Here is a 12,582-nt window from a genome sequence, read left to right as displayed (position 1 = left end):
GCACTGTTTATAATAGCCAGGACATGGAAGCAACCTAGATGTCCATCAGCAGACGAATGGATAAGGAAGCTGTGGTACATATACACCGTGGAATATTACTCAGCCATTAAAAAGAATTCATTTGAATCAGTTCTAATGAGATGGATGAAACTGGAGCCCATTATACAGAGTGAAGTAAGCCAGAAAGATAAAGACCAATACAGTATACTAACACATATATATGGAATTTAGAAAGATGGTAGCAATAACCCTATATGCAAAACAGAAAAAGAGACACAGATGTACAGAACAGACTTTTGGACTCTGTGGGAGAAGGTGAGGGTGGGATGTTTAGAGAGAACAGCATCGAAACATGTATATTATCAAGGGTGAAACAGATCGCCAGCCCAGGTTGGATGCATGAGACAAGTGCTCAGGGCTGGTGCACTGGGAAGACCCAGAGGGATCGGGTGGAGAGGGAGATGGGAGGGGGGATTGAGATGGGGAATACATGTAACTCCATGGCTGATTCATGTCAATGTATGGCAAAAACCACTACAATATTGTAAAGTAATTAGCCTCCAACTAATAAAAATAAATGGAAAAAAAAAAGAAATAAAGCCAATGTTACTTAAAAAAAAAAATTTGATTCCTGAATCAAGTGACAAGATGTGTCAGAATTATATATCAGTCAGAAATGGCATAATTCTAAGTCACTTGAATTGAATATTGTTAAAAGATGTATTTTTCACTGGTCTTACAATTACTAACAAGTAAGCAATCTGCCTAATTTTCTTTTAACATAACTATGATGGCAGAGACCCAGTATTTAATTTAGAGCTAATTCCTATCAACTAATGGCTCAATTTGACACCTTGTTGCTATATACTAACAGGGATGATATTTTGTAAAGGTTTTGGCAGGGATCCAGTCATCACAGCTGCTCTTGTATGATTACTGCTTGAGAAAACAGTTTTTCCCACCTCTAAATACCCTATTTTCAAATGTAATTTTGATGTGAGAACTTCTTTTATCCTTTTTTACACATAAAGCCTTCCCCTTAGGAAATACTCTAACATTGGCTATTAACTACTATTACTCACAACTATTACTCATCTGTAATACCATTGTAAAGTAAATCACCAGAAACCATCCAACCAAGTATCACAGGGAGGGTAGTATTTTATTGTTAGAAGGTTAAGGTAGAGAAGCTTCTAGGCAAAAGAAACAACAGATATCATGAGTATATCATAAAATTATTAAACAACTAAAAACATTAAACTCATGTCTTTATAGCATTTTTTTATTCTTATAGACAAGGTGCAGATATTGGGGGATACCCAGATTCAGATTCCCAATTCCAGATATTGAGAATATTTAGGAAGCACTACACACAGAATAGAGTCTAAGGTCCTGGAGTGAAAGCATGAGCAAAACGGGTTTCCTTTGGCCTGGTACTTAAGGACATTAGAATAAATTTTAGCTCGAAGTTTGGCATTATACAACTAGCTTAAATATAGCTTTTCATTAATATAATATTGATATGTAGTTATTTTGATTGGTATTTATTGGATTGTGATTATGTAAACTCTAAACTTCAGGAAAACTCTGGGCTTTGAAATGTACGTGATTAAGTTTTGTATTCTGAGCCTACTAAGTTCACCTCTGAATGACATGCCAAAGTGCTCATAACCAGAATATTATAATAGACTTGAAAATATGGCACTAACACCAGAATTTCTCATTTGATCCATTATATCTTGTTTGCCTTGGACTACACTAATTTTGAGTCTTGATTAACTCTGTCCCTTCTCCTCAGGCAATCTTACTGGCATATCAGTTGTCTTCCTTGCAGTATTTCAACTTTTCATTTTGTTCCCTCAAATTCATTCAAATTTGAGTGAATCAATGTCTAATTTAATGTTTAATTTAACTTGTCCTTGGTATCCATTGGCTGTTAAACTGAGAGCAAATACCACTAAACACAGAACCACTACCAGCAGCTATCACAGAAGTCTATGTCAGAACCCAACAAATGTGTGGTCTTGAGATGTAATATTATTAATTGTACATTAACACATAATTAAGAGTCAACTTAGATGGTGCATAATTTTTTAAAAGTGTGCCTTCAATGGCAGAATCATTCTGTAATGATTCCCTATAATATTTTCCTGTAACATTCCCTGTAATATTTTCCTTCTCCACTGATTCAATTACTTAATTACTTAATACTTAATTAAACAAACATGTGTCCCAACTTTGATCCCTTTTATAGTTGGATATCTATAAACAATTGTATATATAGGGCTGCTAAAGAATACCTTTGTTTCCTTATTGATTATATCAAAGTCTAAACATAAAGGATGTTGAACAGAGCTGGCTTCATAAGTGTGACCCCATATGCTTACACAGGGCCTTACACTCAGAAATATCCACACTTGGTATGGTTCTCTACCTCTATGTCTAACATAAATTGTATGCCAGATTATAAGAACTGGAGAGAAATTAAGGTATTATAAGAGGAATGAAGAAAAAGAGACAGACAGACAGGCAGATATTACCACCAGGACAGAGATGGAATAAAATTTAGCATCATCTCTCTCTTTACTGAAATTGTCTTTGCCTTAGGAAAAACTCTCCTCTCTGACCTTTTAATATGAAAGAGGGTTGTTATTAGTCTGTCATTTAGGTGAGAAAACAATTGGTAGAAAGTTTTCCTGAGAAGTTATTGAAATCAAATTTGTGATTGATTAAAATCTGTCTCTGGCTCAGAACAAGTTCTTTATTGTGGCAAATGGTGGAGTGAAGGTGTCTATGACCAATGTATTACCTTTAATACTGCCAACTAAATTGTTTCTGTCCTAAAGTAAGCACACAACCAGAGATATGATGGGTCCAGGTATTTGTAAAAGGAACATGACACCTTTGAAGATATATTTGAAGATTGATAAGAATATGTGAAGGTGTTATAGCCAAGATGATCAATTTTCCAAGCACTTAAAAAATAATAAATACCTCATGGTATTTATTAGCCTCATGGTACTAGCCTCATGGTATTACATAGTCTATATTGGAAGACATTTGGTCTTGTCCAAAATATCCATTGAGACATTGGTCCATGATTTGCTTATTAATATAAACATCTAACTTCATTACTTTTTATATTATTTTTATTGTAGTTCATGATGAATGTTGTATTTCACATTTATTCTTGTTCTTCATCATTAAATTACTTTTCAGTAAATGAGCAATTTCTCTCAAATGTATATAGACCTGATTATTAGCTTTATATTTGTTATATGCTAACAATCTCTATAGTATGAATTTGATTTTGTTAGTATCATCATGAGGTTGGTGACCTTTTCTGAGAGTGACCACCAAAAATCTGGATGATAACATACATGTTTTTTTAAGTTCATTTTTTAACACTCCACTAGACCTCCAAATTAAAGGATTAGGCACTACTATCAGCTTTTGAAATTTGCTATGCCAGCCTTCCATTGCATTGTTCATCCTGTGGTTGCTGTTCAGTTGCTGATTGTGAACATTCCAAGTTTCTTGTGGAAATCGTGGACCTTCTAGTTCTCTGCCTCTGTCATGCCTTTCAGGGACATATACTCTCTCACATAATCCATTTGGTCATCTAAATTTTTTTTTGCACTCTCCACAATGTACTCGAAAGTTTCATTCACATCTTCCAAAAGCACATATGAAAGTCCAAAAACATGAATACATGCTTAGAGGTGTTACTTGTCATATACTCTTATGTTAAAGCCAACAAAGATAATTTTTGCCACAGTGATTATGAAAAGTGAAACAAGGATCCTTTTACTTGTGCCTTTGGTTAAGAGTAGTTGAATCACACACATATTTGTAATCTCAAAATCCATCACACACACTGAAAGGTTATAATGTTGAAAAGTTTTTCCCATGTAAGTGCAAGTATATGTGTGTGTGTGTGTGTATGTATGTCTTTTCATCTTTCCATTATTATGCAAAATCAGTAGTGCTGTGTAACTCGGTCCTGTGCACAGTACATATCTGAGTGAACAGTGTTGATGCCATCTTGAAGTTACCATTACTGAGTAGTGTGGTAAGTTTGGTTCAGTTGCTCAGTCATGTCCAACTCTTTGTGGCCCCAAGGACTGCAGCATGCCAGGCCTCTCTATCCATTACCAGCTCTCAGAGCTTTCTTGGACTCATGTCCATCGAGCCAGTGATGCCATCCAAACATCTCATCATCTGTCATCCTGCCTTCAATCTTTCCCAGCATCAGGGTCTTTTCCATCAGTCAGTTCTTTGCATCAGGTGGCCAAAGTAATGGAGTTTCAGCTTCAGCATCAGTCCTTCCAGTGAATATTCCAGACTGAGTTCCTTCCAACACCAACATTATGCTGATATTGTCTTGTCGCATCTTGAATGACTGGACTGTTATCATAATCCTGACCAAATTATACATCTGGCATTACAGGTTTTTCTCTCTTTACAATGCTGGTACCTTTTACTTCTGTTTTTGTTAAAGGAATGGAAATGGTAACAAAACCATTATAATATAAAATTTTTTGTGAGTATACCTTTTCTGCCATTCATATTCACATTGCTAAGAAATAAAAAGAGTGTTTTTTTTTTCTTTTGTAGACATCTGATCAGTGGTTGCTGGTTTACTGGTAGGGGAAACCTTATTAATGTCTTATGGACTGGACATCCTATTTGGCCAGGCTGACTCAGCCAGTCGGGAGACCCCAGCTGAAGATGTGGTGGTTCATGTTGATTAGCAGGTAAGTGTGGGAGTCACACCCACTAAAGCCTCTCTGTGCTTCTTGAAGTCTACCTCAGTTGTATATCTATAGGACATCAGTACAAGGGAAAAATCACCCATTAGCTCTGAGCAATAGAATAGTTGGTTGGGCATTAATTAGATGTGTGATATCACCCCATGGTAGATATTACAGTGACAAGTGAGATACCGTATAAAGTGTTCACATAAACTCATTTGCCACCTGTTTTACAGTGTCTTTACCAAGCTCCTGTTTACAAATTCCACTCTAATGACCAGCCTCATCCAGCCAAATGCCCGATGATATATTAATGCACCATGCATCACAAGATCCCATCCTTGACTTGATATATTCTATGCATTTCTCCAACTGTAAGACTCCAACTGTAAGACTCTTCCTTGGTACCCATAATTAATATAACTCCCACTCTTTTGCAAGATTTGAACCCTCACCCATCTACTTAACTGCATATGCCATTACTAGGTAGGCCACTGAAGCAAGAAGGGTTATTATAAATTGTCGATACAACCACAACATAGTTATTGGACCAATACAATATGATAATATTTTATATATTAGTCTCTTAAACCAAAGTATAAATAGATGTTTTGGGCATTTAGGAACCCAGGGACGTTTTCTAAGCATGGGCATTTTGATGGGACCAAATATCAAGGAATGTTTGTTATGGAACAAATATGCTTATGGATGTTTTGATAGGATCAGATTTCAAGGACCTTTTGGCTTGGGCAGGACCAAATGTGTGCTAGTCCATACTTTATGATTTGTATGTTGTACTTCTAAGTAGCATATGTTATTTTCACTTGGACAGATGCAATATGTATATGCTAACTTAATGTACAAGTCATAAAATTGGGCCTTGATGGAAGAACACAGATGTCATGTACAACACTCTATCCATGATACCTTTTAATTATCGTAGCATCTTTACCATAATGACCTAAAGTCTCTTCAGATATATAACAAATGGAATTTCACACCTTTCCACAATCCATGCAAATCATATATCACCACAATGCTTTAAGAGCTCTTTATATAAACCCAGGAAACCAGATTAACTTTGATAAGTCAGTGGGTCAGCTGATAAACATGTGGCTCTTGAAAAGATTGAACTAACTTATTTATATCAAGTGTCTGTATATCCAACCTTAGCACTCTTAAGCTTACATATCTGCTCAGTCACTCAGTCTTATCTGATTCTTTGCCACCCCTTGGACTGTAGCCCACCAGTCTCTCTGTCCATGGAATTTTGCAGACAAGAATGCTGGAGTGGGTTGCTATTTCCCACTCGAGGGGATCTTCCTGACCCAGGGATTGAAACTGCATCCCCTGCATCTAATGCATTGGCAAGAAGATTCTTTACCACTAAGCTAGCTGGGAAGTCCTCCTTAATATTTATAGGCAGAATTAAATTTAATAGAACTATATATCACCAGTCACTGGTTGAATTGTGTAAATTACTCTATATATCACCAGTCACTGGCTGAACTGGGTAAAGATAAAAATCTGTTCATATTGGCAGTGTCATCAAAAGTAGTCATCATTACTTAAATAGTGACATTTTTCACCAAACATTATTGATTTTGGCCAGATATTCTAGAATTATTATAGTGTATAAAGCAGATACAACCACCTCTATGTACTCAGTTCAGTTCATGTCTGATTCTTTGCAACCCATGGACTGCAGCACACTAGGCTTTCCTGTCCACTACCAAATCCCAGAACTTGCTCAAACTCATGTCCATCAAGTCGGTGATGCCATCCAATCATGTCATCCTCTGTCATCCCCTACTTCTCCTGCCTTCAGTCTTTCCCAGTATCAGGGTCTTTTCCAGTAACTCAGTTCTTTGCATCCGGTGGCCACAGTACTGGAGTTTTAGCTTCAGCATCAGTCCTTCCAATGAATATTCAGGACTGATTTCCTTTAGGATGGACTGGTTGGATCTCCTTGCGGTCCAAGAGACTCATAAGAGTCTTCTCCAACACCACAGTTCAAAAGCATCAATTCTTCGGTACTCAACTTTCTTAATAGTTCAACTCTGACATCCATACATGACTGTTGGAAAAACCATAGCTTTGACTAGATGAACCTTTGTTGGTAAAGTAATGTCTCTGCTTTTTAATGTGCTATCTAGGTTATTCATAGCTTTTCTTCCAAGGCACAGGCATCTTTTAATTTCATGGCTGCAGTCACCATCTGTAGTGATTTTGGAGCCCAAAAAAATAGTCTCTCCCTATTTCCCTTGTTTCCCCATCTATTTGCCATGAAGTGATGGGACCGGATGCCATGATCCTAGTTTTCTGAATGTTGAGTTTTAAGCCAACATTTTCACTCTGCTCTTTCGCTTTCATCAAGAGACTCTTTAGTTCTTCTTCACTTTCTGCCATAAGGGTGGTGTCATCTGCATATCCAAGGTTATGGATATTTCTCCAGGCAATCTTGATTCCAGCTTGAGTTCATCCAGCCTGGCATTTTGCATGATGAACTCTGCGTATAACTTAAATAGCAGGGTGACAATATACAACCTTGTACAACAATATACAACATATACAATATACAACCTCTATGCACTACCGAGTTTTAAAATATACTACCAAGTTTTAAAATGTGGGTTATATGTCTTCATCTCTGCATTTAATTTTCTGTACTTTTCCTAGATCACAGTCCATTTCTTTTTGCCTTGTATTAAAAAATGTATTTTTTATTTTTAAATCTTTACTATGCTTTAAATTATTTTAACATCTTTCCAATAGAATTTGAAGTAAAGTACATCAATTTGCATTTTTATTTATTCTAGATAAGTTATGCTCCTGTTAGATAAGTAGTTTCCAAGATGTGCTTTTCCTACCATCTGTTCCAATAACTGGGGGGGAAATGTTTAATGGCTAATGATGTACATGTGCTAGTATCTCTTTAAGATACTCTATCATTTTGATGGGCTCAGTGGTGCTAACATAATCATCTAGCAAATGAAATTTAATTTTGAAATCTAAGAGTGATAGGGACAAAATCTGTAAAAGCTTGAAAAAATATTTTGGGCTTGAATTACACACATTATTCCAAAGTATCTTTGTCTATTTTTTAAAAATTCCATTTGATACCAGTTGTATAATCTAGTAGACTAAAACTGAGATTATCTTCTTGAAAAGAGAGTTATATTAATACACTTGTAGGTCATATATTGTGTTCAGAGTATCTGAGCAACTTTTGTAAGTCTGTAACACCTCTTGTGGAAGAAATCAGAACATATTGCATGTGTTGTTTACATTGCAGTCCTCAAACATTTTGACCCCCTAAACCTATAAAAATGTTGGATAGTTTATTATTACCATTAGGAATGTAGAATAGCTTTTATTAAAAATCGGATCATCTAGTTAAAATGAATATTCCAAGGTAAATTTAAAAAATAAGATTTCAAATTCATATAATTAGTAACACCAAATTAAAACTATAAATATGAAGGGTAAAATGCTATTTTTCTTTGTTTTGGGTATATATATTTAAAATTTTAAAACTATATTAGCAAACAAAAACCTAATAAGTTTGTTGTTGTTCGGTTGCTCAGTTGTGTTCTGACTCTATACAACCCCATGGACTGCAGCATGTCAGGCTTCCATCTTTCACTATGTCCCCGAGTTTTTTGAAACTCATGTCCATTGAGTCAGTGATGCCATCCAACCATCTCATCCTCCGTCTCCCCCTTCTCCTCTTGCCCTCAATTTTTCCCAGCATCAAGGTCTTTTCCTGTGAATCAACTCTTCCCATCAGGTGGCCAAAGTACTGGAGCTTCAGCTTCAGTGTCAGTCATTCCAATGAATATTCAGGGTTGATTTCTTTAAGACTGACTGGTTGGATCTCCTTGCTGTCCAAGGGACTCTCAAGAGTCTTCTCCAAAACTCGAACTCCACAATTCAAAAAGATTAACTTTTTGATGCTCATATTTCTTTATGGCCCAACTCTCACATCCATGCATGACTACTGGAAAAACCATAGCTTTGACCATATGGACTTCTGTCAGCAAAGTGATATCTCTTCTTTTTAATACACTGTTTAGGTTGGTCATAGCTAATTTTCCAAGGAACAAGTTCCTTTTAATTTCATGGCTGCAGTTGTTGTCCACATTGATTTTGGAGCCCAAGAAAATGAAATCTAACACTGTTTCCACATTTCCCCCATCTTTTGCTATGAATGGATAGGACTAGATGCCATGAAGCTTCGTTGTTTGAATGTTGAGTTTCGAGCCGGTATTTCTACTCTCCTCTTACACTTTCATTAAGAGGCTCTTTAGTTCCTCTTCATTTTCTGCCATTAGAGTGGTATCATCTGCATATCTGCAGTTATTGATATTTCTCCTGGCAACCTTGATTATGGTTGTGCTTCATTCAGCCTGGCATTTCATATGATGTACTCTGCATATAAGTTAGATAAGAAGGGTGACAATATACAGCCTTGACGTACTCCTTTCCCAATTTTGAACCAGTCCGTTGTTCCATGTCCAGTTCTAACCATTGCTTCTTGTCTTGCATACAGGTTTTTCAGGAAGCAGGTAAGGTGGCCTGGAATTCTCATCTCTTTAAGAATTTTTCACAATTTTTTGTGATCCACACAGTCAAAGTCTTTAGCATAGCTAATAAAGCGGAAGTAGATTTTTTTTTTTTAAAGAATGTCCTTGCTTTTTCTATGATCCAGAGAATGTTGGCAATTTGATCTCTGGTTCCTCTGCCTTTTCTAAATCCAGCTTGAACATCTGGAAGTTCTCAATTCACATACTGCTGAAGTTTTGCTTGAAGGATTTTGAGCATAATTTTGCTGACATGTGAAATGAGTGCAATTGTACGGTAATTTGAACTTTCTTTGGCATTGCTTTTCTTTGGGCTTGGAATGAAAAGTGACCTTTTCCAGTCCTGTGGCCACTGCTGAGTTTAAAAATTTGCTGGCATAATGAGTGCAGCATTTTAACAACCATCTTTTAGGATTTGAGCTAGTTCTGCTGAAATTCCATTACCTCCACTATGAACTTTGTTCATAGTAATGCTTCCTAAGGCTCATTTGACTTAGCACTCTAGGATATCTGGCTCTAGGTGAGTGACCACACCATTGTGGTTTTCTGGGTCATTAAGAGATTTTTTTGCACAGTTCTATGTATTCTTGTCACCTTTTCTTAATCTCTTCTGCTTCTGTTTATATCCTTGCCATTTTTCTCCTTTATTGTGCCTATCTTTACATGAAATGTTCCCAATAAGATGGGAGAGAGAAAATGATAAAATATTTGCAACATTTATGAAGTCATTGAAAACATAACTTTTCCTGTCCAGGTATCCCATAACTTAGACATAAACAGCCTGCCTATTCCATTCATATTTGAAAGAACAGTTAGGATCCGGGTCCATGGTGGAAACCCTTAAGGGTAGCTGGCTTTCCCCATAGCTCTCACTAGGAAAGTGGCTCTCCTACAGTAGGGGAGCCAGGGCTGCTGGCTGAAACTCTAATGCCCAAAAATGTGATTGTTGCTTTCCATCAAAGCACAGAGACTTTTCAGAACATGGCTATGATAAATTGTGAACCTGCTGTTTATCGAACTACTTTAGTATTCTATAAATGCACATTGAAAAATTCATCAGTCTTCCTTAAATCAAGCAAGCAAAGAAGTCATAATAACCATAGTAAAAAAAAATTAAGACTCAAAATATCCACAACAGAGTCACTGATAGCAAATATGAGTGTTTTTTGTGCAGTCTATATAGAGTGCCTACTCAATGCCAAGCCCTGCCTTTGGGTAAGAATATAATGGTGCCACAATAGACATGATTTCCCCACCTCTGCACTGGACTCATAACACAGAGTGGAGATAAATATTTTTGACAGAGAGAGCATATTTCAAGACTTAGATGAGAAAACATGGAACATCAAGGGGACAAAATAAATAAATTCAGTGATAGCTACTCATGAATACAGAGTGTGAAAGATACTAGTTTAAGAGGCAAGGTTGGAGAAAGAAGGGACTAGACCTTCTAGTGATGATGGCATTTGTAAGTCAGGTTTAGGAGTGTAGTCTTTCTTCTAAAAGGAAATAAAAGCCTTTAAGAAGTTGAAAACAGAGAAGCGTCACAATCTCCCATGTTGGGCAACCGGGTAGACATCAAACTATTTACTTAAAAAGAGAACACTGGCTTTTCATGAAGATGGCGCCGAAGGCGAAGAAGGAAGCTCCTGCCCCTCCTAAAGCTGAAGCCAAAGCAAAGGCTTTGAAGGCCAAGAAAGCAGTGTTGAAAGGTGTCCACAGCCACAAGAAAAAGAAGATCCGGACGTCACCCACCTTCCGGCGGCCCAAAACACTGCGGCTCAGGAGGCAGCCCAAATATCCTCGGAAGAGCGCCCCCAGGAGAAACAAACTTGACCACTATGCCATCATCAAATTCCCCCTCACCACTGAGTCAGCCATGAAGAAAATAGAAGACAACAACACACTGGTATTCATTGTGGATGTCAGGGCCAACAAGCACCAAATTAAACAGGCTGTGAAGAAGCGCTATGACATTAACGTGGCTAAGGTCAATACTCTGATCAGGCCTGATGGAGAGAAGAAGGCATATGTTCGACTGGCTCCTGACTATGATGCTTTGGATGTTGCCAACAAAATTGGGATCATCTAAACTGAGTCCAGCTGGCTAATTCCAAATATAAGTTTTCACTATGTAAAAAAAAAAAAAAAAAAGAGAACACTGGATAGGAGGCAAGTTTGGGAGATGATGAGTTTAGATGTTCAAATACTAAGTATTATGTGTCTGGAAAACACTCAAACGTACATGTGCAATTGGCAATTGAACAAAACATATATCTTTAGCAAACGAGAGTAGGGTGATTTGAGACATAGCTTTGTAGCCTTATAGAAGTAAAAGGAGGGATCAAAAGGTGACTTATATGAAAACAAACAAAAAAAAATGTGTATCTTCAGTGAATTTACAGTGAACAAGTCAAATGATTTTGGATCCCAGGTTCAGAGGAATAATGAATACAGAAAACTATTAATAATGCAATCACTTATGGAGGAAAGGGGGACAATGAGATTAACAGGTTATTGGAAGAAATTTATTTTTGTCATGGAAAAGATAAAGCAGCAGCTGTACAATGATTGGGTTAATGAAGGGCTTCTTTAATGAAAAAGTTTTAATGTTTGAATAGTGATGGGGAAAAGCCAGGAACAAGGAGATCTCTATTTCTCTTATTCTTTGTCTCAATGCAATAGTCTTGACAATATCTGTAAGGACAGTGTAGGTTTTGTATGCATATGGTTAGGAAAATAGTTGAACTTATTTATCTGATTCAGTTTGATCTGGACAAAAAAGTAACCTTTTGTCACACTGTAAAAGGTAACATTGTAAAAGGTATTTTCGAGAAGCAGGATCCTAATTTCAGAATACCTCAGGGAGAAGTAAAGAACTAACTGTACCGCTGTGTCTTGAGATTCTTGGTGAGAATCTCAAGTACTTGCCTCTGGCAAGTATTTGCCTCTGACTTTCTGGAGTATTCCTTCATGTATTGTTTATATTTTCCATGATGTCTCAGTCTCTGATAGAACAATGTAGTAAAGGCATCCCTATTAATCAATTCTTGTCAGTTCAGCCTCTGTTTCTCCAGGAGGCAAAGTCTGTTGATCTCAGAAATGATTCTCCTGCCAGAGCTGGAGAGAAAGAACATGAAAGGAAGCGGTTCAGCAGAGCAGCATCTTACTGTAATTCTAAGTCAGTAGAATTGGGATTTGTAAATCTCCTGATCTGCCCATATACCCTTTACCCACCCACCCAC

General features: G+C 37.0%; 1 protein-coding gene across 1 annotated transcript; it reads left to right on the top strand.

Moving 5' to 3' along the window:
• The first annotated feature begins 10,944 nt into the window (after positions 1 to 10,944).
• On the top strand, positions 10,945 to 11,486 carry LOC122693320 (60S ribosomal protein L23a-like). Its single transcript, XM_043900839.1, has one exon. It carries the CDS (start codon positions 10,953 to 10,955, stop codon positions 11,427 to 11,429), a length of 477 nt encoding a protein of 158 aa, XP_043756774.1. The 5' UTR covers positions 10,945 to 10,952; the 3' UTR covers positions 11,430 to 11,486.
• The last annotated feature ends 1,096 nt before the right edge of the window (positions 11,487 to 12,582 follow it).

This window comes from Cervus elaphus, chromosome 5, assembly GCF_910594005.1.
Source record: "Cervus elaphus chromosome 5, mCerEla1.1, whole genome shotgun sequence".
Taxonomy (NCBI): Eukaryota; Metazoa; Chordata; class Mammalia; order Artiodactyla; family Cervidae; genus Cervus; species Cervus elaphus.
Note: the sequence above shows the minus strand (reverse complement) of the source record. Positions and strands in the feature narration are given on the sequence as shown.

Bases quoted from the DNA above. Each gene is read 5' to 3' on its own strand.
- LOC122693320 (XM_043900839.1), top strand. From the start codon at position 10,953: ATGAAGATGGCGCCGAAGGCGAAGAAGGAAGCTCCTGCCCCTCCTAAA.